Consider the following 26,614-nt stretch of genomic DNA (forward strand, 5'->3'; position numbering starts at 1 on the left):
TAGGAAACTATGGCTCAGGCATCCCATTCCAGCGGTCTTTGAACAAGTATTTCATCTTTCCATTACCCAGGTACATTGCTGTAAACTTGAGACCATCGCAAAAGTCGACACCTAGAATACTGATGTCAGAAAAGTGGGACTTTGGAGGCGACATTCGGATTGGTAGGTAGCATCCAACAATGGTGGCATAGCTGTCTTCTTTTCTGAGGCCGACGATCTCACACACCTAGGACGAAGTTAGCAGCTAAGCACACTCTCCGAATAGGCAGGAGCATTCACCCCCTCGGAAAGGAACGTTGAAGGGGCATCAGTGTCCACAATGAAATGCACCCAATACGCCTTTTTGCCGTCGCCATCGCCGTTGCTGACGACAGATGGAACCATTGCGCGACGCGCCCTGCCGTACCAATAACCATCTACGGCATCGACCCGTCTCTTTGCATCATGTTCAGTTGCCTCCGCTAGGTAATTTATGCCTAAGACATCTGAGATCTCAGTTCTCAGCTTTCTCTCGTCAACATCCATAATCAGAACGTCATAATTGTTCAGTCCATTGACGAAATGAAGATCGTGAATGTCAACATATTCACCAGACTCCGGGGCATCTCGCCCAGTCCCCTGAGCGAAGAGCTTTAGTGGATTAGGGTATGAAGAGAAGTGTCGAGCAAGATTCTGTGGAGCCTTTGCGAACGAGACTTGTAAGCTGCCGACGCGGTTTGAGGAGAACGGACGAGTTTGGTGAGGATGTGAAGAGGATGGCGAAGAGGACTAGAAAGAGCCTTGAAGGTCCGTTGGCGAGTAAATATCGACATGATAGAGACTTGGCTTCATGTTGTCGGGAGAGTTGGTCCAATTCAAGGCAAAGTTAGTCAAGTCACGTGCCAGGCCCCCGTCGCGGCCGATGAGGGCCCAGCAGGGTGATCCTTTGGCAGGAATCGACTCCACGCTTCCAATATCATTTTGACTCCCGATTTGAGCTGGCTGAGGCACAGAGGACAAAGGTCCTGATAGGCAAGACTCCATACATATGAGCTCGACTCCGGGTTGCAACATGATATTCACGATCCGAGGATGTCCGTTTTGCGGAGGTAGCAAAGCAGAACTGATTGTTAGGAAGACTGAATTTTGGAGTTTTCGTGGTAAACAAGGCGAAGTGGATTGCCGGGTCTCGTTACGTACGAAAGTCGACGTTGAATTGGTGCCAGTCCGCAAAGGGAAATTACCGAGGTCAAAAGGCTGCTGAATACTGCGCCCAGACAGCAAGATGCTGTCATGAATTCAGTTTGCGAGATCGGCCTTGGATTATTTTTTGTTACCGGTGATGGACACCCTTCCTCGGTTTAAAGACACATTATTACTCTCGATGAATCACTTCACCAACCTCCCATCTGCTGTTCCAACCGGCTCCGCCTTCTCAGCAAACCACCAAGCATGCCCTCCAATCCAGAATGGGTCAAGGCCCTCAAGCCCTCCGGTCCTCAAGGCTCAGAGCTTCTTCAACAAGAGAGGGCGAAATCAAACCTCAACGTCGGCCAGCTAGCTGAGTTTATGTTCACCAAGGAGATCCTCGAGAGAAACCAGAGAATCCTCAAGATCCTCCAGGCCGAACCCGTGTTCGACAAGTCTCAGAACTACTTTCGAGGCCGGACGTCAAGGATAGAGGCTGCATTGGCAAGAGGCAAGAGACTCCAACAGCTGACGGTTGAACATAAATGGACCCAAGATGAGTTCCAGGCGGCCAGCGATCTCATCAGCGAGCCTACTCCCTACGGCCTCCATGCAAGCATGTTCCTCGTGACGCTCCGAGAACAGGGCACTCCGGAACAACATAAACTGTTCCTTGAAAAGGCGGAAGCTTACCAATATATTGGCTGCTATGCTCAAACTGAGCTGGGGCACGGCTCGAACGTCAGAGGATTGGAGACCACTGCTGTTTGGAATTCCGATGACAAAACTTTCACCATCAACTCTCCCTATTTGACGGCGTCAAAATGGTGGATAGGTTCTCTCGGAAAGGCCGCCAACCACGCCGTGGTGATGGCTCAGCTTTATATCAATGGCAAAAACTATGGACCTCACCCATTTGTCGTCCAGATCAGAGACTTGAAGACTCACGAACCCTTGCCCAACATTCATGTGGGTGATATTGGTCCCAAATTCGGCTATAACACCATGGATAACGGCTTCCTTCTATTCAAGAATGTCAAGATCCCTCATGTGAATATGCTTGCACGATTCTCCCGAGTTGATCCGAGCACCAACAAATACGTTCGCCCGTCAAATCCGTCTCTCGTTTATGGCACCCTTACCTACGTCCGCAGCACCATCGTTCTCCAAGCCGGTTCAGTCCTAGCAAGGGGTGTCACTATTGCCACTCGATACTGTGCTGTCCGACGCCAATTCCAAGATCGCGATGCCCCGGCGAGCGAACCTGGTGAGAATCAAGTCCTGAACTACACCATGGTGCAAATCCGCCTGCTCCCTCTGCTTGCCGCCACCTACGCTCTTTATTTCACCGGAAAAGGCATGATCACCTTGTACCAGGAAAATCAGAAACGTATGAATAGCAACGTGGGCAAGCCCGCCGACTCCACACGTGCGCCAGGACCGGAAGAACTGAACCCGGGGACCGACCTCCTCGCCGACCTTCATGCCACTAGCTGTGCTTTGAAAGCCCTCGCTTCCACTACCGCAGCCGAAGGTCTCGAAGTCTGCCGTAGAGCCTGCGGAGGTCACGGTTACAGCTCCTACTCCGGCATCGGTAGCTGGTATGCCGACTATCTTCCGACTGTGACCTGGGAAGGCGACAACTACATGTTGACCCAACAAGTTAGCCGATATCTCCTGAAGTCTGCCCGATCAGTCCTCGCGGGGAAGCCGGCGGACAATGACACCACTCGCATTCTCAAGGAATTCGTCGCAAGAAGGGATATTGGCGCCGCCTTTGATGTGATCGGCAGCGATACCGACCTCGTCGCCGCCTTTGCCTGGCGAGTGTCCTTTTTGACCTTCGAAGCCCTCCGCCACCGCGATGAAGACAAACAATCGTGGAACTCTCTCCTGGTGGATTTCTGGCGTCTTTCCACTGCTCATGCACAGTATATGATTGTCAAGAACTTCCACGACGCACTAAACGACCCAACCGCTACGGCCCAACTTGAGCCCGACACCGTCACCCTTCTCCACAAACTCTTCCGCCTCTATGCTTTGCACACACTCGAGCGGGAAGCCTCGGAATTCTACTCCAGCGCTGCCGTGACAGTCCGCCAGATCACGCTTGCTCGCACAAAGGCTGTCATGAAGCTGCTCGAGGAGATCCGCCCTCACACCGTGCGCCTAGTGGATGCGTGGAAGTTCCCAGACTGGCAGCTTGACAGCTCCCTAGGCCGATATGACGGCGAGGTCTACGAGGACATGTTCCACCGAGCCAGCGAGTTGAACCCCCTCAATAGCATCGTGTTTGATCCATACCCAGAGTCAAAGGTATTGTTCAAGAAGGATGATCGAGTCGATTTGAGAAGTAAATTGTAAATGTTATCACCAGGATCACGAGGCAGAACGGGGTAGACGAAGGTCCACTTATGTGGGTTTGTTTTACTCTTCCTGAGAAGGGGCGATACTAGGATAAGGATGTCAAAGGCAATGGACCAGCGATTGTGGAAAAAATTATCCCCACCACATAAAATAGAACCCATATGGGAGGAGGCGAGGGCAATGTGTTGGATTGCATCTGGTTTTGCTAGTTTCTGTAAGCATCTGCACCAAATTCTTGACCTGCAAAATACTATATGCATCTCCTTTACGGTATTTGTTTTTAAACGTTATAATTACCTATCCTATAAAACCGTCTACTTATGTTTTGGGGTATCATCTTTTGGCTCTTTACTTACGTTGCTTGCTCATTGGCATTCTTTTTCTGGTCTTGCTTGTTCAACGCCAGAGCAGTGAAGTAACAGAAACGCACACGTGCATATAAGAACACCTCAAGATCCAACACCGACCAAAGTTCAATTCCAAGCAGAAAAGCCCGGCATCCAAGGGTAAAGCTCCGAGTAGAGAGATGCCGATATGACTCTGCTTGCTGTTCCTGCTCGAGGATGGTATGTTAGGCAATGGACCTTTTCTTTTCTCTCTCTTTGGGAGGGTATATTGTGCCACCTCTCACTTTCTAGACGTGAATCCTTCTCTTCCCTTTTGGCTATTCTCACGTAAGTCCTGCCTTCATGACACGGATATCTCCCCGTCTTCGGCGCCAACGTCAATATCTTCCCAACCTTTGGGCCCGATCGCCTCATAAACACCAGCACGCTTACTCAGCACTGTACCCAATCCCCGATGTACTTCGATCTGGAACGGCTCAAAGGGCAACTTCTCACCATCGACACTGAAGTATCCGCTGTCCCGAGAGGCATTGCGGCCGTTGGCCGCCACGCCCATGCGGTCGAGCATCCTGCCCAATTTATTCTGCCGCTGCTCGTTGTCGGCCATATCAGCCAGCCTGCCGAAGCGGGGAATCACGCGGATGGCCTTGACCTTGCGCACTCGCACACACTCTTGGTCGAAGAAGGTGCCTTTCGGTACGGACAAGAGGAGGTTCACCGCTTTCATACGTCCGATGTCGCCGTCGATGGTGACTAGGTCCAGGAGGCCATCGGAGGGAAGGGATGCCGGGAAAAACGGTGCGTCTGCCGCCATCATGGTCATGTTACCGCAGTAAAAGTTGCCCAGGTTGGGGTATGAGACCAGCGGTGACCACCCGGCATCTGTGGGCAGTGGATCTTTGACCGTTCCATATAGCAATGGCGGTAGTCCGAGGCCGGTTGAAGCGTCCAATGGTCCATCCAGCTCAGAGGGTGAAATCAGGCTTTGACTTTCTCGTCTGGCCATTTGTCGGGCATAGTGACGCTTGATTTCCTGCTTGTCCTCGATCTCCATCTTCACAGCGATGTCACAGGGATACAGTGTCTTCCCGATCAATCGGACGAGAAAACCAAAGGTGAATCTAGCATCACCCATCCACCGCATGTTTTCAGTCCCCAGGTCGCTCTCTGCTACTATGCCAAGTGACTGCGAGAGGAACGAGAGCGTCCTCTTGTCTCCCTGCGTAACACTGACGAGATCGAGAGGCGTCCGCACACCTTTCACGATGCATAATGCTGCAGTGCTGCATTCTCCTGTCCCGGTCAAGTTCCATGACATGGCATTGCCCGTACCGCAGGGGAGTTGGACGACAGCAACTTTTCTGAGAGCTTCCGCCGCATTGGGTTTCCTGGCCAGACCGTTTATGCATTCGTGAGGGAGGCCATCACCGGACGCGCTCGCAAGGACATCAAACGTATTTATATCCAGCTTTTCCGCGATTTCCACAGCGTGGCCCGGGTGCGTTGTCCGCTCGACGTCTACCTCACATCTGGCCGCGGCGAAAATGGGTTCGACGTCTTTGGTGTACAGTTTGGCCGCCTTTCCTGCTCCTCCGAACGGGTTTATCAATAGTTTTATTCTCTTGTTGCGCTGGGATTGACCGTACGCGCGGTCGAGCAGATGTCCCACCCATTTCGACGCCTTTTCTAATGCCGACGTCGAGTCTTCTAGAGTGTAGTTGATATATGCGACATGTACGGGAGAGTTTGCAGATTTGGAGGTCGGTTTGGCGTATCGGATGGTGAGGTCATCCTTGACAATTTCCGCCCAGAGCACATTGAAGTATGGGACGGAGCGAGTGTTGGTCGTTCCTTGTTGTTTGTCAGCCAGCCATTCAATTTCAATCATTCAGGAGCTTCAAGATGCTGATTTCGTGGGACCTACTTTGAGGTAGCAATCCAAAACATGAGAATCCCGTGTCTTTGCGGAGCCCTTCGTCTACGGAAAGTTAGGAAAGCACCGGTGGTCAAGAGGCGTAAACGTACCCAGGACGATGATCGCATCGGTCCCAAGAGTAAGAGTGGCATTGCGACCAACGCTCAGGGTAGACTCGATCATGGATTCGCGTTCATCTTGAATTGCAGCATAGTCGGAGAAGGGATCGATGTCACTGGGTCTCTGGACAGTCATTGCGAATCCAGCGCAAAGGGCATAATGAGAGTGACGCTCCAGAGGGTGGGCGCTTGTGTACAATAACAACAAACAGAAGAATGAATCAATGAATTAAGAACGGACTCCGGATTATGCTGAGAACAGGAAAGCCGCCAACTACAGGGAGAGTATGAGCAAACAAATGGCGGGTGAGTACTATAAGAGAAATCAACACAGGCCGAGGATCTTCCCCCGTTTTGTGCATCTTCCGGTCTGACATAAATCTTGGATCTAGCCGACTACGACGCCAACATCCTCCACCAATCACCGACTTCGGGCAATTGGTCCAGAACGAGGGCGGGATTATATAGCATGGGGTACAGTCAGATTCAAATAGAAAAAGAAAACGAAAAATTTATATATTTCCAAACTCGGTCATGGTCATCCACAGTTTGGTCGGGCTCGACACGTATGTGTTCATTGCTGAATATTCCCTGCACCAGAGTTCTGTCGACTCGGCAGCGTCACTCCTCCGCTTGAGGTGCTGGTATCACTTCTTGGTGTTTGAGCATCCGGATCATCCACCACCAGCCGTCTGATTTCAACAATCCAAGGATGCTGCAACAATTCGGCTGCCGAACTTCTCTTGGCCGGGTCTCGTTCAAAGCATTTCTTCAAGAAATCAATTCCCATCTCACTAAGTTGGTCCTCGGTCGGCATTTGGGGTGGATTTCCCTGAGCAATGTTGTACATGATAGCCCATTCGTTGTCCAGTGTCGACCAAGGGCGACGCCCTGTGGCCATTTCAAGAATCACGCAGCCCAGGGACCAGATATCGGCGGCTCCGGAAAAGCGAGAGGTCGCCGGTCCATCCCCTCGAATGACTTCTGGCGACATATACATTGGCGTTCCTGTCATGGTTTTCTGTGGCTGTCTGGGAACGCCGGCGTTGTTCGCCATATGGCCGGCCTCGCCATTGGCGCGCTGGGCGGGCTCTAGAGCCATCATGGTTTGACCTTGCCGAGCGATGATCTTGGCCGCGCCAAAATCGACGTATTTGATCACGCCGTTATGGTCAAGGAGGACGTTTTCGGGCTTAATATCTCGGTGCACAATATGTGCTTGGTGCAGATATGCCAATCCTTCCAGCATCTGCAGGGCGTATACCATGATGACGGTCTCATCCTCAATGCGACCATGTTCGAGAAGACCGGCAACCGATCCACCGGAGCAATATTCCATAAAGATGTAGACCTTGTCACGATGTACCTCGATGCCGTAATAGGAGACAATATTCGGATGGTCAAGAACCGCCAGCACACTCATCTCGTCGCCGATTTGCTTCACAATGGTGGGGATGAGTTGTGGGTCTTGCAGTCGGATTTCCTTGACGGCCATCAACGTTCCAGTATCAAGATTGAGAGCGGCGTAGACGGAGCCAAAAGTACCCCCGCCCACAAATTGACCTTGTTGCCATCTCATCGTGATGTTCGTTGCGGAAGACGACAAGAACGTCAGCGACCGATCAGCTTCGTTGGATCCTTCCAACACGCGTCCAAGAGTAGTCTTCGACGTTCCGCGTTCTTCTCGAACTTGGTCGATCACTTTCAACTGGGCCAACCGTTGCTCACACATTTCCTTCCAGCAATCTTCATCGTTCCTCATTTTATTGAAATCGAGACGTTTGTTCATTCCGGTCATGGCTTCCATCCGGGATTTCTCCTGTTGGGCCGCCAATGTCGATCGGGCACCCATGATGTCGAAATGTGAGATCAGGACCGACATGCAGCCTGCGACCTTGACTCGGATGCGTTTGTAATCCTCTTCACTGATGTCCACAATATTTCTTCCGCGTGTCATGGCCATGGCAAACTCCAATGCCACCACCGCCCACTTGAACGTTCTTCGATCGGCAGCATCACAGTCGTCGCAAATAAAACTCACCCAGTCCAGAGCCAGTCTTGTGAGCTTCAAATTATTCATCATTCGTCTGTTGGCATCCATGTATGTGAGAGATCGTTTGCCGAATTCGGTCGCGAAAGCGAAGCAAGATTGGACCAACTCGGGACTAGCGATGCCGCCATTCTGAGATCGAATGACTTCGACGCTCTCCATGATCGTATTCGAGAGTTTGAAGGTGGTCTTTTTGATTTTTCCCAGCTCCAGATTGACACGTGACAAATTGGCCCTCTGCTCAATGACCACATCAAGTTCTCGACCGACCGCATTGGCAAATTCCATTCGCGCATTTTGCAATCGCAGAGAAGACCCGTCGGCCACAAGCCGAAGTCGTCCTAATCTAACGTCATTCGGCAGGTCCCGAACGTCCACATCCATTCGGGGCCCTTCCCACGGCATGACGTCTTCGGGCCTGATCACCAAGATGTAAGGATTCGAGGGGTCTTCCGGTGCATCATCGGCATGGAAAGATGTGCCCAGAATGGACTGAATTTCTTTGGGTCTGTTCCAAAGAGACGGCGAGGCCACGAAGTGGACCCCTTTGGCACTGTTGGATCCCATCTCCACGAGGAAATGGCCCGACAAAATCAGTGACTCGGTAAAGCCTTGCATGTGCTCTGCATCCATTCCCAAATTGAACTCGGTCGCATTCTCAAATCGCTGCCTCAATATGCGCGAAAAACGGAAGAGTTTTCGTTGACGAACACGAACCGAATCCAAGATGGTCTTGTATCGCTTCTCCATCTCTTGTGGGCTTTCATCCGGTTTGCTTCGAAGCTCACGTTCGAAGGATGCGGTCAGTCGAAGCAGAGACTTGGCCGTCAGAGAACTAAATTGTTCCGCGACTTCGATGTCTCCGCTTTGGAGTTGCCGTCCAATCTCATTGGAAAATCCCCATTCCTGTTCGAGAATCTCTGCTTCGCGGAAGGTGTTCTTGTTGGCACCCAGTTTCCAGTTCAGCATTTTGAAGTAGAATTTGAGGGCTTCCACAATGACCGAGTCAAATGTCTCGTCGATACAGGGAGGGAGATCCCAACCCAGCTCGGGATGCGAAATCGCCAGGTACTCTTGCTTAATGAGGCATGCCAGACGCATCAGGATTTGAAATTGGGCGATCATTTGATCAATGATCATAACAGATTGCTGGGCGGATTCCTTCATTTTCTTCGCATACAATAACCGCATCCGAATAATCTCCTGGATCAGCCGGGAAGGGAAATTGATCAGAGTCAGGAGTTCTTCGATATAAGGCGGTAGATGTCGAGCGGCAAAGGCTCCAGCGTTCTCAATGAGGGTGCTTTTCGCTTTCGTAATAACCTCGCTGATCCCCTTGAACATGCTCTCGTCCCCTTGGAGTGACTTCAGCCCATCTTCCTTTAAGATTCGGTCAATGAATGAAGAATCGTCCGACAAGTCTCCCCCGCTGCTCAACCGACGCTTTTGCTTGGTAAAATCCAATTCCGGATTCCCGACCCAAGCCTGAAGAACACCGAGCTCCGTGTTGATCGACTGAGTGATATTGTGCCAGGAAACAATGGCATCACAACTCTCTCGATAAGCATCGGAAGCGGCTCTGGGTTGAGCAGCTTCCAGTTCTCTCCTCGAGGAGTATAGCCATTCGGTTTTCTCAATGTTTGACACCGCCTCTTCAACCTGCTCCAAGGGCGACTTGCCAACCACAGTTTCTCCTTTTATCTCAAAAGCTATGATGCTTTCGATGACGGGGCCCAGGTTGGCACGGCCTTCTTCAATCAACTTCTTCTGCATTTGCAACGGACGCCCATAGTACTTGGCTCTCGCACCTATCCATATCTCGGCGCCAATCTCGGACCGGGACTTTTGCTCGGTTGTCCCAATGAGCCGCTGCTTCTCTTGCTTGACAACGTCGCCTTTGAGCACCGAGGCCAACATGGAATGCCACTCGAGCCGTTCTCGGTTTTGCGAGTTCTGTAGTTCCTCTTCCGACGGCTGAAGGTTATCATCGGTTCCCAGGAACATCAATGTTTCCGGGTCATAAGGGTCGTCGAAGTGGTGCTCGGCTGAAGGGGATTCATCATCCGTCTCGTCATCTGTGCTGTACCCAATGCTCGGCGTTCGAGGGTCATTGTCCAGCCACTCTGGTGGCTGTTGTCGAACCCGCTGAACGTAAGCCTTCTCCTGCGCCTTGTACTGCGCATTTGGGTCCCTCCTCGAGCTTCGCATCGTGTTTGAGTGCATCCGCTTCGAATTGAGAGAAAGGAATTGCGGAGGTCTACGAGGAGGAGCATAGGTATTCGAAGGAGTCCGCAAAGGTGCTCCTGGCCTTGAAGCACGCAGTTCTGCTGAAGCCGTTTGGGGATCGGCCGAAAATGATCGCTCCATGTTTACCGGAGGAGGACCACCGCTCCCACCTCTTGGTCTGGGCCCGTATGAGTTCCAGGAAGATAGGCTGGAGGAAAAACCAGCCGGAGTATATGCTGAAATGGACGAAGCAGGGGTATAGGTGACGGGGCCCTCGGACGGGTCGTAGGAAGTCGACGAATACGGATATGCAGAGGAGGGGACTGTGTCTTCGTCCGATCCAGAGGAAGAGCCACTAGGGCGATGGATAGGCATTTCTTCGTGCTCCATCACAAGAGGCAGTCGACCTTCTTCGATGCGTTGCTCTTCACTTTTGGGGGCGCGAGGACCGGCTCTGGAGAGATTTGCGATTTGAGTTTGAGCTGACACGGGCTGAGATTCCATGGTCGATGCGGCTTGAAGTGGGATGTGTGGCTGGAGAGGCTGACTGGCTGTGGCGCCCACTGAGGCTGGCATGTGCATTTTGAGAGAACTGCTGCACGGAAGAAACGCGTGCTATCTTACATTCCTGGAGGCATAGTCATGGAGAAGAGTGCAGGTCAATGAAAAAAAAATAATTGAAAAAAATTTACCGCCTAAGTTGACCCAATTTCCACGATTTGATCAACCATCTCTTCACTCGATTGCCGGGCTATTTAATCCCAAAAAGGGATGATCCCAACTGACAAACGATCGCAATTCGGCCCGCCGAAACTTGGAAGAAGGACGAGCTTTCGTTTTATCGAGTCCTTTTGTGGCCACCCAATCACCGGTCCTGGATACCTGCCAACCAATAGCCCTTTGTGAAGCATGGAGTTCTCGTCTTTGGTAATAATCTTGGACTTGATACATCATTGACATCCCAATGGCGTGCTCTGTACGGCTGGCTCTACTGCCATAGAAATATCAGCCTTGAGACAGGGATCCAAGTCTTGGGATTCTTGGATTATTCAACGCTCCGGGGGGAGCTCCGGAATACTTATCTCATCCACCATAGAGGGATAAGACCCAAATACCAACTCCACTCTTCAAGAGCCTCACATGGCATGCAAACTTGACGGAACCCAAGTGGGTAATACTCAACTTGGCACATGTAGCCCTGGTGCCCATGTCACGGACGCATAAAAGCTTGTATCACTCAAACTGGACATTTGGGTGCGAAAGAGAAGAAATCGTGATGCCGTGTTGGCTGAAATTAGCAACCGGCAAAAGGGAAAGGGTAAAAACGCTACCCCAAGAGTTACCATAACATCGGCACGTCACACAACATATGTCTCTTGGGTTAAGCACCGAGATAAAGCCATCGGCAGAGACATCTAAACGAGGCCTAGTAGAGAATTATGTCCGCGAGGCTGCTTCATGAACTCAAGCCTGTCCTCCCCAGTATCATTAGTAGTCCGCAAAAGACAGATTCGCTCCCGAAGCTTTCAAACATTAACATCGCAATCAACGTGGTGTCGTCATTATTTTTACCGCACCATCCACTTTGTGTTCGACTGGAGGGAATGTTCGGGAGATTACGGCCGCAAGCCGTCGTGTTGTGAAGAGTAATGTCATTGTGAAATGGATTTCTGGATTGATCCATGATGACCTTTCGAATTGGCCCACGGCCCTCCTCAGACTCGGGACGTCACCGAAGACAGAAGTGGGCTCCGTGTTACTGCTGTTCTACGACTCCAGTAGTATGTGGATTCTGAGATGCATTGGGACCACAAAGACCCATTTCTGATGTGTGGCCGAAAACATGGCGGGCGACCGACGAGCGAACCTTTTCCACCATAGTTCTCAAGAATTTCGGGTGTAAGGCCGAGAGGCAAAAATCAGTAAGCCTACGATACGACGGATAGCCGGCAGTCAAAATACTGTAGATGGTGGTGTGCGCGAAACGTGGCTTCGATGCGTCGCGTGAGTTCAAGCGCGATAGAATCGATACTACTGATTAGTTTAGTATTTGTCCTTCCATGGTTGGTTGACGGTGCTGAGTCTGGAGACATTCTTGGAGTGGACAAATACATGACTTCAGGCGGTAAAGGCCAAGCAATCGAAAACTGCATCTGAGTGGCACAGGGACGTTGGTAGGAGCTGATGCTATTTGTAATGCCAACAGGACCCCGGTAGTGTATATCAAAACGGAAGAATGAAATCTGATGGGATGCACGTATTGTCGAACGATTGGAATAGCCGGCGTTTGGGAAGGTTTCAAGTTGAAAGGCGAGGGCCATGAGGCTCGGCGCAGTGAAAACAAAATGCGAAAGATTTTCTTTATCAGTGGAGCTGTGGAGGGTGGAGTTCTCGGAGGCTCCCATTGACCGGAATCGTGGGCTGGTGGGCGGAATCGCCTTGGCACAGCTGCTGAAACGCCAATGGGATGCCTAATGCTTATCTAGCCAAGAAACGCGAATTTTAATATATCGATGAAAAAGATCCGCCTGGCAGACTCCAGAGGCCGTTGGGGCTACTTTTCACTGCACGATCTCAGCGATGCCTAGCCACAAGTTCGAGGTCTTGTTCTCCCTCATGGAGCAAAAAAGACGAATAAGACATTGACTAAATAGATAGTTCGGCCAAGATGCAGACGATGTGCATGTGATCCAGTAGGCAAATCCTACTCCGTATTTCAAGTCGTGGGGACTGGTATCCCTAACACGAAATGGCAGAACAAGACACAGGTACGGGGTGCATAATATAGAACCTGGACGGCCTTATATCGTACTCGCAGCTAATTAAAAAGTCTCTTGGTCAGACTTGTGACACGAGGTGGATCAGTTGCAGGTGGCCTCTTGTGCTCTTATTTGCTTCTCGTTTTTCGGCATCATGGCTCTCGCCAAATCCAATTCCCCTTCGTTCCGTCCAATGATCCCTGTGCTTCCACCTTGCCTCGATTTGATTGCTAGCTCCCCGTGGAGCTCGCCAAACTCCCACGCCATGAACCCGCCCCTCCAGGGGTCCGCCTGAGCGGCCAGCAAGCCATCCGCCGCCATCTGAATGGCCATTTGCCCATCGAACAGTTCTTTTTTCGTTGTTTGAAGCTCACGCCCTTGACGCCGCTTCAGCCTGAGCTGGCCATCGGAAGGGGCCTCACAACACCGACTCATCTGCTATATTCATTGCTTCTGCTCCCCAAACACACAACCGCTGACTTCTCCCTTTTCTCTTCCCTTCTTACCTTTTTTCCTTCCGGCTCGCCCTCCTTATAAGTCCACCTCTTCTCGTCTCCTTCGCCGGTCAAAATACCCTCTGTACTTACAGCCTGCGTTGTACCTTGACTACCGTCCACGCGCCTGCACCCGCTTGATTTCCTGCACTGGGGGCACCTGCGCAGCCTCCAAAACCCCCCTCGAGTTCTGTGCTCTCCGACTTCATACCACAGCCGTCAACATGTCCGACCCGAGTGATTCTCTTCCCTATGTTCCTCTGGAACCCTACGAGGGTATGCTGCTCATCCATACCTTTGATCTCCCTTGAATCGGTGTGCCCCTTGATTCTGGCCCGGTTCAAGGTTTGGTGCAAGCAATCGCCCAAGCTAACCATGTTGCCCCAACACAGGTACCACCATGACTGGTGGAGACTCCCTGACAGAGGATCTCAATGTCTACTACAATGCAGGCGACATTGCCTGGATGATCACGGCCACGGCTTTGGTGCTTTTGATGATTCCCGGTGTTGGGTACGATTCCCCTCCCGCCATCTAACGAACATCGATTTATTGACCCTCCAATCACAGTTTCTTCTACTCTGGCCTTGCTCGACGCAAGTCAGCCCTGTCGCTCATTTGGCTCTCCGTCGCGGCCACGGCCCTGATTTCATTCCAATGGTTTTTCTGGGGGTATTCCCTCACCTTCTCTCACACCGCTGGCAAATTCATCGGTGATATGGAAAACTTTGGCTTCCGCAATGTCCTCGGCGCTCCCTCGGTTGGATCCACCAAAATTCCCGATCTGATGTTCGCAATCTACCAGGGCATGTTCGCTGCCATCACCGTCGCTCTCGCCATCGGAGCTGCTGCTGAACGTGGCCGCATGTTACCCGCCATGGTCTTTTCTTTCATCTGGTCCACCGTCGTCTATGATCCGATTGCATGCTGGACGTGGAACGCCTCCGGTTGGGTGTTCAAGATGGGCGGTCTTGACTTTGCTGGTGGCACTCCGGTGCACATATCCTCTGGTTCTGCGGCGCTGGCCTATTCGTTGATGCTCGGGAAGCGTCGTGGCCACGGGACTCATGAATTGAACTACCGCCCCCACAACGTCACCCACATCGTTATCGGCACCGTTTTCCTCTGGGTCGGTTGGTTCGGCTTCAACGCCGGCAGCGCTTTGGCTGCCAACCTCCGTGCAATCATGGCTGCGGTTGTTACCAACTTGGCTGCCAGTGTCGGGGGTCTCACTTGGTGCATTCTGGACTATCGTTTGGAGCGCAAGTGGTCGACCGTCGGCTTCTGCAGTGGTGTCATTTCTGGCCTCGTGGCCATTACGCCTGGTAGTGGTTTCGTCCCCGCGTGGGCCGCTATCATTTTCGGGGTCGTCGGTGGTGCTGCGTGCAACTATGGCACCAAACTGAAGTTTCTCCTCCACATCGATGACTCGCTCGATATCTTCGCCATTCACGGAATTGGTGGTTTGGTTGGAGATCTCTTGACTGGTCTCTTTGCTGCAGACTACATTGCTCACCTTGACGGCTTCACCGAGATTGATGGTGGCTGGATCAACCAGCACTACATTCAGCTTGCCTACCAACTTTGCGATGGTGTGACCGGTATGGCCTATTCGTTCACCGTCAGCTGCGTCATTCTCTTCGTCCTCAACTTCATTCCTGGCCTCCACCTTCGAGCCTCGGAACAGGAAGAAATTTTGGGTATGGATGATACTGAGATCGGCGAGTTCGCATACGACTATGTAGAGGTATGTCTCCTTATCGTTCACGAATCATGGTCTCCATCTCCTAACGCCAATTTTAGCTGTCCCGAGATGTCGTGAATGCCCTCGAACAAGAAACTACCACTCCCGCCCATCGCGAATCGCCTAGCTCGGATGGAGAAGTTCGCGAGGAGAAACCTGCCAATCCCGCCAATCCTACCACTCCTGCTTAAGACAGTGGAGGGTTGATCCTAAAGACTATAATATTACAGAAGAAAAGTGTATGTCTGTAGTTTAATTCCGGCTATCTTTATTTATATATTCATTCAATCCGTCCAGCCTTTTGAGGAAGTTAATCTCATCTCACCTTTTCGTGTCTTTCCCTGTGCTGTCGAATTCGATCACGCTTTGACACTTTCATGTTACAAAGAAGGGGGAATTTCCGTCCACAATGGGGCATAAATCAGTTCAGTGAGAGAACTATAATAGACTCGGCGGGAGACAACGCCAGCCGGAGCAGATTCCTGCCATGAGGTGCTCTCCATGACCTTGTCTGCTTCCGTCGAGACGAGGCCCTTACGTGTCCGAAATCACGTCACCGTCCATTGCTGCCTCGATCCGATACAACTGTGGGACTAATTCCTCAAGCGACTCTCGCAATCCTCTCCATTTCCCTCCCAGCTCCATCTCCTCGCGGCTTGCATCTACAGCGAAATGTGTGGCCGACTCTCTGGATCCAGGATTTCCTATCGGGATGCGATGGGACTGCTTTCCTGCCAACTCACGCGCCACGTCCGCAATCTCCTGGTTACAGTACGTCCCTTTGGCAAGCAGGAGGCGCCGCCCACGCATTTCCGGCATCGTCAGAGCTCTCACATGTGCATCTGCGACATCGCGCACATCGATCCACACTGGGCCCTTCGTCGGCGGCACAGGGTTGTCTTCGCCGGCGCTCACGACGTCCCAGATCATTCGATTACTGGTGTTCAGCTCCTGCAGGCTTGATGGAAGCGAGTGCGGCGTTTCCAGGAACGGCCCAAAGACCATGGCCGGGCATAGGCTAACGAGCTCAAAGACACAAGCCAGTGTTTCCACCAACGCCCAAGCCGTCTTCTCCGCGACGGCCTTGCTGGCGCGATATGCCACCGCCGTATTTGCCGCACTCACACCGTCCTCGTACGTCAAGGGACACCAATCCTTGGACGTGTATGTATATCCTGGCCGAGGTCCCAAGCTGGCGTCGTATATGCATGCGAAGCTGTTGGTATGGACGACCCTGCGCACCGATGATGTTGACGCCGCGGCTTTCAAGACGGCTTCGGTGCCTCTGACAGCCGGTTGGAGCAAGTCCCGCTCACAATCTGTCGAGGTGTAGCCGAACGGACTTGCCATGTGCAGGACGGCAACGGGCTGCGTGGTGTTGAAAAGTGCGGTGTATGCTTCTGGATCGGTGATGTCTGGGATGACAGTCGTCAAGAGAAGGTTTGATGCATTCGGCGAAAGCTGCGTGTGTGTCTTCTGCACCACCTCTGCTTTGCTTTCTGATCGGACTGTCGCGAGAACTCGGAAACCTGCACGAAGGAGGACTTGGATTGTGTGGGAGGCAACGAAACCATTGGCGCCTGTTACGACGATTAAGGATGGAGGGGCGATTGGACTGAATTCTGGGTGGGGCATTTTTTTTTTGAAAAGCATTTGCTTGATGCTGCGTTTGAGGCAGTGGAACGGCGACGTTGGAGATGAGCATGAGATTTCTCTCAATCTTACAAGTTGGGGGCCCGAGGGGAGGAAAGAGTACAGACTATATGTTGTGGAGAAGTGACGGTGCGATACCCAATCCAAAATATCGCAATTGAGGTTTCTCATCTGTGGCGATGATGTCCCCAAAGGACGAGGAAGTTCACCTTTCCAGCGAGCTGAAGCTCTGTCAGTTTTCGCCCTAACACCTATACTGCGCCATAGGGTAAGTCAAACTCCTTTGGATGCAAAAGAGATCTTCGAGTCAGCCATCCAGTCGTTGCCAAAGAATTCGGAATCTGGAAGCTTCACAAAGCACAACCCGGAGACCCTTATTCGATCGCTTCTTCCCGGCCGTCGCGTTTCCATACCATATATCCTTTAAATGTCCACAAGCGGGGATAGTTCATGCAGAGAATCCGACGGAGAGGTGGAGCAGGGAATGGGAGGGGGCTGGTAGTTTTATGCACCCGTCGCAAAATGCAGGTCAGCGAATCAGGATTCACCGATCCGCTGAACACTAAGTCCGACAAGGCTGAAAGCAATCAGGTGGACGCTGAGTGCAGTGCGAAGGCCAGTTCTGGTTACGGTGAATTCAAGAGGTACTTCATTTCGAAGATAGTAATTTCAAACTTGAATGTGAAGGAGACACCAGCTGAGACGAGAAGGACTGCTCTTGCCATAGGGAGAGGCGTCCAGACCAGACTGTCCGAGATCTTATGGAAACATTTTGTGACTGAAAATGCAGATTTCCTCTCTTGTGTTCAACTGGGTGTAGGGTGGAGGGAAAAAAAAAAGAGAGAGAGAAGAAAAATTGGATTTTGCTACTCAGGAAAACTAGGTTTTCAGATTTCCGTTGCACACCGACAACAAGGGATTTCTCAAGGGAGAATTATGTTCTCCAGTCCACATATAATCAAATAGTTAATACACATACACAAATGCCGGGTTCTTACAATCAGTCTGATCCTGTTCAATATTGGCTTCGACTGCTCCCATCGAAAGTCCTTGTAACTGTGCCCATCGATTCTTCGCCGTTCGTCGATTCCTGAACCCATACAACAATCTCAACAACACCGAGACAGCCATGGCTCCGCCGGCGACGGCAAAGATAGTAATCTTCGCAGGGATGTAGTCAGGGGCATCCTTTGCCTGGAATGTCTGAGGTCCGATGATGTTTGCGACACTGAAAGACACGGCGATGGCTGCGTTTGAGGCCACACGTTTCGTATAACCGGCCGTGTTCGCACCGACCCAAGTGTAGATAATGGCAAGGGGTGCCACAATTGTATTGATCAAGTAGATTCCTGCGAGTTTACCAGGTTGATTGTCTGCGGATATAAATGACATCAGACCAGCGCCAATGACAGTCGGAATCAGAAGTAGGATGATACTCAGCCAGCGTGGAAACCCGCGGAGAATGGCAAAGGTGCAGAGCAATGTTGACGCGATGCTTACTATGCCTGATGGCATGTTCAACAGTGCAGACTGCTTGGAATCATATCCGAAACCTCGAATCAGCGTGGCGGAAAATGTGGTAATGACACCACTGGGAATGACGATCAGGATTGTCAGGAGAAACAAGAGCCAGACTTGTAAGTCGAGGAAGATTTCCCACAGGGAAGCCAGACGGAAAACCTTCGCACCATTGCCGGCTTGATCGAGGACTAATTTGCGGTGGATCGATTGTTTCTCCTCTGCAGTCAGGAAGCGGGCGCTTTCAACGCTGTCGGGGAGGAATGTAAGAACGATGCAGGCGACGGCAATATTGAACACCCCGATGGACACCATCATGATTCTCCAACCACGAAATCCCGCATTTTTGGCACCATGTTGAGCGGCGAATGAGACCAGTCCACCGATAATCTGGCCAGCTCCTAGACCGCAATACCAGACACCGTATCTGGGGCCAGATTCACGTTTGGTATACCACTGGGAGGTGGACATGACCAAAGCTGGGCTGATGACAGCCTCAAAGCAGCCCAGGAGTGTTCGCAGGGCCACCATACCGGCGAAATTCTGAGCTGCTGCTGAGCAGCAGATGGTGATGCCCCAGCACAAGACGTTCAAACCGAGGACTTTGGCCAGTGGGAATTTTTGCAGGAGGTAGCCTTGAGGGAACTCAGAGACGGCAAAGCCGATGAAGAAGGCGGTCGCCATCCAAGAGAAATCATTACCCTGGAGACCCAAGTCTTTCGGGAGGCCCATGACATTGGCGTAGTTGATAAGGACCTTGTCGAGGAATTGCAGAAAGTAGCAGGCGAACATGATAGGAACGATTCGCCAATCGATCCTGCGAAGAAGTTTGGAATCCTGGCCGACAACAGGCCATACCTCCCCAACTGTTTTGCTGGGGATAGCCTCGAGGTCCTGGGGAGACGTCACGTCGGAGGTGTTGGTCTTCATTTCTTTGGATGAGTCCATGGGAAAGGAGGAGATTCCGAGGGAAGACAGGCCCTGTTACGGAGGTTTGAAAGGTAGAGAAGAAAGATATCTAAGACGGGATGCGGCGAGGATCGTGAATTGATTGAGAATGTGCAAGAGGGATTGATGGTCAATATATCATCCAGCCTGTTTCTCACAGGAAAGCCTGCACCACGTCTATACGTCAAGACAGTATGAGTGCCGTGAGCAGATCGATATAAGCCTGCCATGATAGCCCAGGTCAAATTCAAGAGAAGATGTGGGCAGACTCGACTTCCTTATCAAGCGACGAGCCAATGAAAATTCGAGAAGGGGTCGATTCCATGCACCCGTCGCAAACGACCGCTCCGAGGGCAACTATCGACGGTAAAATGGTGATTGGATGGTAAGGAGAGAACCGTCGCAAAGGAGGCAGGGGTCATCAGCTTCGCCATTCACTTTTTACTCGCGACCTCTTTGACGCTCTGCCAGAGGAAGGCCGAAACAAATGTGTACACAATGGGAATGAGACTGTCTCCGAAAAATCAAAAGATGCTTCACGCCAGGCGCAGAGGCGGGTTGTGATTCGGATAAAGGCTGCGTTCATTTCTTCATGTCCTCCTGCGAATACTAAAGTATTTCCATTCGGGATATCTGTGTGTTCTCCCCCCCCCACCAAATTGGATCATACCATTCTGGACAATCAGTTACCACCAAAATGCCCAGAGTAATCTCTCCAGACCAGCAGAACATCTATGATGTCGCTATAATTGGCTCGGGGCTGGGGGGTCTCTCAGCTGCTGTCGCCCTTCGTCGCCAGGGGCATAATGTCACCATATACGAGCGGTACGATTTTGGCGGCGAGGTTGGCGCATCCCTCTCGGTGGCTTCCAATGGGTCCCGCTTGTTGCAAGAATGGGACGTCGATATCAAAGCAGCGAAACCCGTCATTTTAAGGTCGCTCATTATGCACGATTGGGCGACCGGTGAAGTCACGAACACTTATGACCTGGGAGACTACCGCGCAAAATTCGGCACCGATTATAACAATTTCCACCGAATCGATCTGCACAATCTGCTCAAACAAACCGCAGTGCAAGAAGCTGGTAAAGGAAGACCGTGCAAGCTTGAAATTTGGCACAAAGCAATCGAAGTTGATCCCGAGACCGGTGTGATTGTCTTTGAGAACGGGAAGAAGGCTACCGCCGACGTGATCATCGCGGCCGACGGTATTCGATCACTCATACGGCCGCAGCTCGGCGTCACTCCGAAGTTTGTCGCCTCAACGTCTTGTTGTTATCGCTGCACCATACGTGCGGATCGATTGCGAGAACTCGGCCTCGAAGAATATCTGAACAACAATGCGATCGAATTCTGGGGAGGATATGGCATTAACAAAATTGTCTTGTCCGCATGTTCGGACAACAATGTCGTTTCCTGCTACTGCTTCTACCCGGCCGAGCTCAACGATATACGGGAAGATGGTTGGAATTTATCGTCCACACCAGAAAATTTGGTCGCAACATTTCCGGGGCTGGATCCTAAATTGCACCAACTTTTCATGAACGCCGAGGACATCAAGATGTGGCGGCTGTACAATCACGAGCCATATCCGCGATGGGTTGTCGGTAACTGTGCGTTATTGGGCGATGCAGCTCATCCCATGGTGCCGGATCAGAGTCAAGGAGCATGCATGGCGATCGAGGATGCTGGTGCGTTGGGAATAATCTTCAGTTCCAACTATAGCCACTTCAGCGTGCCGGACAAACTCAAGTTGTACGAGTTGGTCCGCAAAGAGCGTGCCACCCGAGTGCAGTCGGCGAGTGCTCGTGCCCGAACCGACCTCAGTGAAAGGATCGGATGGAGCAGCTCCAAGGATCGACCGGGAAAGCTGACAATTGAAGAAATATGCGGGTATAATATGCACGAGCATGTTGCGCAGCTGGCCGATCATCTTCATGAATGATTGTGTAATTTAAATCGACACTTTCAAGCGATATTTGTGACTGAATGGTTGCCGTGGCGTTGGGGGATTCGATCTGGCCGTGGAGCTGCTGGAAAATGGCCATGATTTTGTTTTAGACGAGAGCAAGCCCGGGAATCTCGAAGTACCGTATAGCAGCCCAGTTGACGTCCTTATCAGCTCGTCCGTATGAATCGCGCTGCTTCCAGACTCGCTGAACCAATTCGTGGGCCGTATAGATGTAACGGAATCCCAGCGTCCTTTCCATGATCAAAAATCTATCTCTAATAATCAGTCTTTCGGATTGGGTGTCGCAACTGCTTCCCGCCATAACGAGGGGAAATACGAGACTGCTCTCCAGAGGACTGCCATAGCGTATTTCCTGGATGGCGTCAAGGATATGAGTGACACACTGCTTCACCTTGCCGTGCTCCAAGGAATACCCGTTCACCACCTGGTGCAAGCGGAGCTGTAATGCCTGTTCGAACGCAGTGGCCGCATAATGTGCAGCGGTGTCTTGAGAGGAGCCAGGCCAATGCGATGGTGGTTCATCTAGCCTATGACTATGAGCCCATTGCTCTAGTTCCTTTTGTAGGCTTGTGGCAGAGGCGCGAAACATATTTTCAAACACAGGGTCATCGCGGAATTTGCGTTGATAAGCCAGACCATTGATTTTGTCCACGAAATGAAACAGTGACTTTGGAACACCATAAAGTGCTTCTTCATCATCCACATTGTACCGGGGAGAAGATGCATTCGAGGTCCCGTCCCTTTCGGGCTCATCTTTGGGCACTTCCAGTAATGGGGGGTGGCAGGTGGATATCGTCGTTGCAGAATCAAGATAATGGTAGAGCTGGCGATAAAATGTCCTGAATTCGGTCCGCTGCGACCAGCCGGATTTTCGCTCGAAAGCCGAGAGAAGACGGCGAGCACCGTCGAGGTGGAATTTCCAGTGCGATGACGTACCGTCAAACAATTCAATCATGCAAAGCAAGAGAGTGGCGGAGAGTGCTGCATCAGCGGAATCGTTTTCGATGTGAGGCAATAGCTTCGCGAGTGACTGCAAGGCTGCCAGAGAAGCGTTAGCACGGAAGTGGTGAGTAGAGATTTATTCCGGAGCTTTTACCATTTGTCTGATGTATGGTGCCCCGTTTCCACACAGTCGGTTGTAATTTCTTCCAATGATTGGCACTGAGAGCGAGCACGGCATCCATCACCAGCTGATTTGAGAATGCCATGGGAAGAACCTTTGAAAGATAAGGATTGGATCGATGATCGTCACGTCGTGACAGCACTCCCGCTACCACTCTCATGTAGTGGTTGAGGAGGGACTTGTCTTCATCTGTTGCGATGTCTGGTGCCGTCGAGAGCATCAACAGCGACAGGCCCGGATTGGGCGAGGGCGTGATTCCAGAGTAATCGGCCATTTGAGCCTGGGACGTGATCGGCCACCAGTCGGTCCAGTCGCCCCAACTGCTAGTGTCGGCCGTTTCGTCGAGAAAGGGGAGATCAAAATCGAGACTGCCATCGTTCGGGGTGTGAGCATCCAAAGAAATTTCTGTTCTTCTTCCCGCAGAGTTGCCAGTGGTGATTGATTGGGAAGGATTCGAGTGGCGCCGCACTTCAGACGCTTGGGTGGTGAGATAATTGCATTCGAGGCAGAGTCTTCGGCAATCCGAGCATTTGGGCCGCAATTCATCACATTTTCTTTTCCGTTTCTTACAGGTCAGACACCCAGCGTGAGTTCTGGTGATTTTAACTGGCTTCAAGGAGAGGCTGCCTCCGTCGGCCGCGCGGGTTCCATTGAGATTGGGTTCGCAGGCAACGTCTAGACGTTTACAGCGAGAGCAAGGCGAGCTTCCGTCACATGCCTGTTTGATTTTGGCACACCGAGAACACACAGTGCGCCGGTTCATCTGGGAATCCATTCGAGCGATGAGAGGGGTAGTGATCTTCTGCGACAAGACATATTCGGACTTGCAAAGGTTGAAGTTGGATGATAGAAGGAATCAGCTCAAAAAGAAAGGACGATAGTCTGAAGTCTGGACTCGGATCTGTCGTCCTCATTATCAGTAACACGTTGGATTGGTGCTCTTATCTCGAACATTGTGCTAAGTATTCATCCGCGCGACGCGATCCGAAATTGCGGGGAAGACATCGTGTTACAAAGCTCCAATTGGATACCTGTGCTGAGGACCATACATCGAGAAGGAGAGGGAATCAACTAGTGGGGAGACGGTGGGAAAGACTTCATGTTCATTTGTATGTGGACACCCTGTTACCCTACTATCACAAAATAGAATCGCCAGCACTATACCCCCTCGTGCGCCACGCGTATCTCTTTGGATGTCATGTCGATAAACTGTGAGGCTTGCCAGAGAGCACCATCCATATGCATGAAAGGGTGTGGCACTCCCGGGAATCGCTTCAGCACGACCTCAACACCATTCTCGACGAGCTTCATAGCGTAGGCTTCGCCTTCATCCCTCAGAGGATCCGCACCGGCCGTGTAAATAACGGTCCTCGGTAATTCCTTGAAGTTGGGAGCATCGAGCAGGTTTTTCACCCAGCCAATTCGTTCACGTTGCTTCTTCTCGATGGCGGGATCAGTTGACAAGGAGCTCCACTTGAGCTTGTCGAACCAGGCCAGTCGTGCCCAGTTCAACGTAGGAGCAAATTGATTCTCTTGCATCGACTTGAAGGGTGACTCGGAAGGTGATGAGTACGTCGAGAGGTCATCGATTGTTGGTGTGCCGGTAGCCACTAGTTTCACGGGAATCTTTGCATCCCGCGCCCAATGTGCACATACGAGGGCAATATTGGCTCCTGCGGATACCCCGCCCAATGAAATGCTCGGCTTGATATTGAATCTTTCCGCTCCGTGCTCGAAGATATACTTAACGGCTGCGAATGAATCTTCAATGCCGGTGGGGAAAGGATTTTCTGGCACAAGGCGATAGGCGACATCAATAACAACAACATTTGCCTTGTGGCAGATATGTCTGCAGATGTGCGATTCCGTGTCTAAATCCCCCAATCCCCATCCCCCACCATGGAAATCGACGTGTCCGGGCCACGGTCCTGGTGAAGAAGGCTCATATATACGTATATCTAGTTCAACGCCCCCATCCACTGGGATTTTGGAGTCGTATATGCGTCCGACATCTGGAGCTGGTCCGGTGCCATATGAATAAAGGACCGAGTACTTGGATCGAAGGAAGGCAAGATCAATGGGCTTGTTAGGGATGTTCGCAACATGTTCATTGTAGAGGTCGACGAAGGTCGGGTCGAGACGGTCTAGCATGTCAGGATGAATGGGATTGAGAGCCTCATGATGGCTACTGGGCTGAGAAACGGTCGCAGGCATCTTGTGCCAGAGGAGGAGACGCAAATTGAGTAAGACACTGGTGTCAATAACTACTGGAATTCCTATCAATCAAGATCTTACCAGCTCCAGCTCATCTCTTGATTCTAGAATTTGTAGTATCATAGGTCGACATCACAACGACACGGCCGTTGGAGAATTTGTTAACCACAGCTCGTCAAACACTTTTGGTGCATCTTTCGGGAGAGGCGGCGGAGACCTGGAGGATAGAGAGGCGAAATGAATGTTTTCCGACGGCTGCAGCTCTAGCGTGATACAGTATTTCGGATCTGGGGCCGACAGAGGTCGTGCATCTCCGACAAAGATTGGCCTGAATCAATATGGACTATCGCTTCAAAGATTTCGTCTGATATAGCTGCGTTAGATATCGGCTGCGGCAGAGCCTTCGCAAAGTGGAATGTAGGCCACCGCGGCTCTCGCGAGGCCGTGTTCCTGGCTTTATGATTGAATCGACCTCGCCGCCATGCGAATGTCATTCAACATACAAAGTCCTGACTGGGTCGCTGAAAAGCAATCTCTGCGTCAATATTTTGATTTCATCACCCAATTTCATCACACGGGTATTCCAAAATGGCCCAACGACAGGAAGTGATAATCGTTGGCGCCGGTGTTGTCGGCCTGACTCTAGCCCATGGCCTCAAAAGGGTGCGTCAAAAATCACTTGCTCGTTCTGAAGGGTTCCTAGATCTAATGCATCATCAGGAAGGGATCCCGTTTCGGATTTTTGAACGCGATGAGAGTGTATCAACGAGAGGACAAGGCTGGGCAATCACAGTTCACTGGGCGCTGCCTTACCTGGAGGAATTGATTGGACCAGAAGTTCTGGAAGACGTGAATGCTGTTCAAGTTGATCCGGCTATTGGGCGCAATGACAGTGGCAATTTCCTTTTCCTCAACCTTTCAAATTGCGAAACGAAGTTCCGGATCCCGCCATCTGACCGACGCAGAGTGAATCGAGAGAAATTACGAGCGGTTTTGCTGAAGGGAGTCCACGAGCATGTCCGATGGTCACAACGGCTGATCAGGGTGGAACCTGGTGATGGTGGTCAGGGTGTGAGAGCAGTATTTGAAGACGGCACCGCGGCCTCGGGGACTTTGTTGGTAGGGGCGGAGGGCAGCAATTCGACGGTCCGCAAGTTCCTGTGTCCAGACAACTACCGCAACAATCAACTCCCGATTCGATTCGTCGGCTCTGGTGTCGACATGACCAAAGACCAGGTGCAACCGCTACGGTCTCTAGATCCTTTACTTTTCCAGGGCTGTCACCCAGATACTTCATGTTTCATGTGGGTTTCCATGCTGGAGGTCCCCGAGATCAACGGCACAGCAGGCACGGCGAACGAACGGTATCGTGTTCAAATCAATCTCTCCTGGCCAGTGAAAGGCCCCGAGGATGAGGTCAAATCCAACAACACGGACAGACTCCGAGACATGAAAAAGCGGGCCGCAGTTTTTGCCCCCGTACTAAAAGATGCCATTGAGTCCATACCTTCGGACGCGGCTGTGCTCGAGATCAAACTCGCCGATTGGCCATGCCTGGACTGGGACAATCGTCAAGGCCAAGTAACGTTGATTGGGGACGCTGCTCATGCGATGACAATGTATCGAGGCGAGGCGGCGAATCATGGCATGCTTGACGCCTATCATCTCTGCCAGGCTTTGAAATCTATATACAAGGAGGGAAAATCACAGCAAGAAGCTATGGACAAATTCGAGGAAGAAATGAGAACGAGGACTAGTTGGGCGGTCCAGATGAGTCGACAAGCATGCTTTGATGCGCATGACTGGAGTAAGCTAGACGAGAACTCGGCTGTCTTGACGAAGAGGTCAATGTCTGCCAAATAACGAGCATGAATTGGGAATCCGTCGAGCCTTTCCCCTTTGGCGAAATGTTTCCGTCCGCACCCTTAACCCCCGTTAAAGTGTGAAAAGGCTCTTCTGTTCTATCAAAGGATTCCAGGGAAGGGCTTAACCAAATAT

General features: G+C 51.5%; 10 protein-coding genes across 10 annotated transcripts; 4 read left to right on the forward strand and 6 right to left on the reverse strand.

Annotated features, from left to right (window-relative positions):
* Window positions 1–7: 7 nt before the first annotated feature.
* On the reverse strand, window positions 8–525 carry Z518_11091 (uncharacterized protein; the record flags this gene model as incomplete). Its single annotated transcript, XM_013411361.1, has 2 exons — window positions 8–226; window positions 280–525. 2 exons carry the CDS (start codon window positions 523–525, stop codon window positions 8–10), a joined length of 465 nt encoding a protein of 154 aa, XP_013266815.1.
* Window positions 526–1,431: 906 nt separating this feature from the next.
* Z518_11092 (uncharacterized protein) lies at window positions 1,432–3,531 on the forward strand (the record flags this gene model as incomplete). The annotated part of the gene is made up of 1 exon (XM_013411362.1): window positions 1,432–3,531. The coding sequence occupies one exon, from the start codon at window positions 1,432–1,434 to the stop codon at window positions 3,529–3,531; it is 2,100 nt and encodes a 699-aa protein (XP_013266816.1).
* A 690-nt stretch (window positions 3,532–4,221) lies between these two features.
* Z518_11093 (uncharacterized protein) lies at window positions 4,222–6,051 on the reverse strand (the record flags this gene model as incomplete). Its single annotated transcript, XM_013411363.1, has 3 exons — window positions 4,222–5,732; window positions 5,806–5,859; window positions 5,907–6,051. The coding sequence occupies 3 exons, from the start codon at window positions 6,049–6,051 to the stop codon at window positions 4,222–4,224; spliced, it is 1,710 nt and encodes a 569-aa protein (XP_013266817.1).
* A 438-nt stretch (window positions 6,052–6,489) lies between these two features.
* Z518_11094 (uncharacterized protein) lies at window positions 6,490–10,773 on the reverse strand (the record flags this gene model as incomplete). Its single annotated transcript, XM_013411364.1, has 1 exon — window positions 6,490–10,773. One exon carries the CDS (start codon window positions 10,771–10,773, stop codon window positions 6,490–6,492), a length of 4,284 nt encoding a protein of 1,427 aa, XP_013266818.1.
* Window positions 10,774–13,844: 3,071 nt separating this feature from the next.
* Window positions 13,845–15,379, forward strand: Z518_11095 (uncharacterized protein; the record flags this gene model as incomplete). The annotated part of the gene is made up of 3 exons (XM_013411365.1): window positions 13,845–13,957; window positions 14,015–15,191; window positions 15,248–15,379. The coding sequence occupies 3 exons, from the start codon at window positions 13,845–13,847 to the stop codon at window positions 15,377–15,379; spliced, it is 1,422 nt and encodes a 473-aa protein (XP_013266819.1).
* Window positions 15,380–15,722: 343 nt separating this feature from the next.
* Z518_11096 (uncharacterized protein) lies at window positions 15,723–16,823 on the reverse strand (the record flags this gene model as incomplete). Its single annotated transcript, XM_013411366.1, has 1 exon — window positions 15,723–16,823. One exon carries the CDS (start codon window positions 16,821–16,823, stop codon window positions 15,723–15,725), a length of 1,101 nt encoding a protein of 366 aa, XP_013266820.1.
* A 984-nt stretch (window positions 16,824–17,807) lies between these two features.
* Z518_11097 (uncharacterized protein) lies at window positions 17,808–19,307 on the reverse strand (the record flags this gene model as incomplete). Its single annotated transcript, XM_013411367.1, has 1 exon — window positions 17,808–19,307. The coding sequence occupies one exon, from the start codon at window positions 19,305–19,307 to the stop codon at window positions 17,808–17,810; it is 1,500 nt and encodes a 499-aa protein (XP_013266821.1).
* Window positions 19,308–20,004: 697 nt separating this feature from the next.
* Z518_11098 (uncharacterized protein) lies at window positions 20,005–21,252 on the forward strand (the record flags this gene model as incomplete). The annotated part of the gene is made up of 1 exon (XM_013411368.1): window positions 20,005–21,252. One exon carries the CDS (start codon window positions 20,005–20,007, stop codon window positions 21,250–21,252), a length of 1,248 nt encoding a protein of 415 aa, XP_013266822.1.
* A 112-nt stretch (window positions 21,253–21,364) lies between these two features.
* Window positions 21,365–24,616, reverse strand: Z518_11099 (uncharacterized protein; the record flags this gene model as incomplete). Its single annotated transcript, XM_013411369.1, has 3 exons — window positions 21,365–22,317; window positions 22,376–23,225; window positions 23,567–24,616. The coding sequence occupies 3 exons, from the start codon at window positions 24,614–24,616 to the stop codon at window positions 21,365–21,367; spliced, it is 2,853 nt and encodes a 950-aa protein (XP_013266823.1).
* A 588-nt stretch (window positions 24,617–25,204) lies between these two features.
* Z518_11100 (uncharacterized protein) lies at window positions 25,205–26,479 on the forward strand (the record flags this gene model as incomplete). Its single annotated transcript, XM_013411370.1, has 2 exons — window positions 25,205–25,279; window positions 25,337–26,479. 2 exons carry the CDS (start codon window positions 25,205–25,207, stop codon window positions 26,477–26,479), a joined length of 1,218 nt encoding a protein of 405 aa, XP_013266824.1.
* Window positions 26,480–26,614: the final 135 nt, after the last annotated feature.

Source organism: Rhinocladiella mackenziei (assembly GCF_000835555.1).
Source record: "Rhinocladiella mackenziei CBS 650.93 unplaced genomic scaffold supercont1.11, whole genome shotgun sequence".
In the NCBI taxonomy this organism is placed as follows: Eukaryota; Fungi; Ascomycota; class Eurotiomycetes; order Chaetothyriales; family Herpotrichiellaceae; genus Rhinocladiella; species Rhinocladiella mackenziei.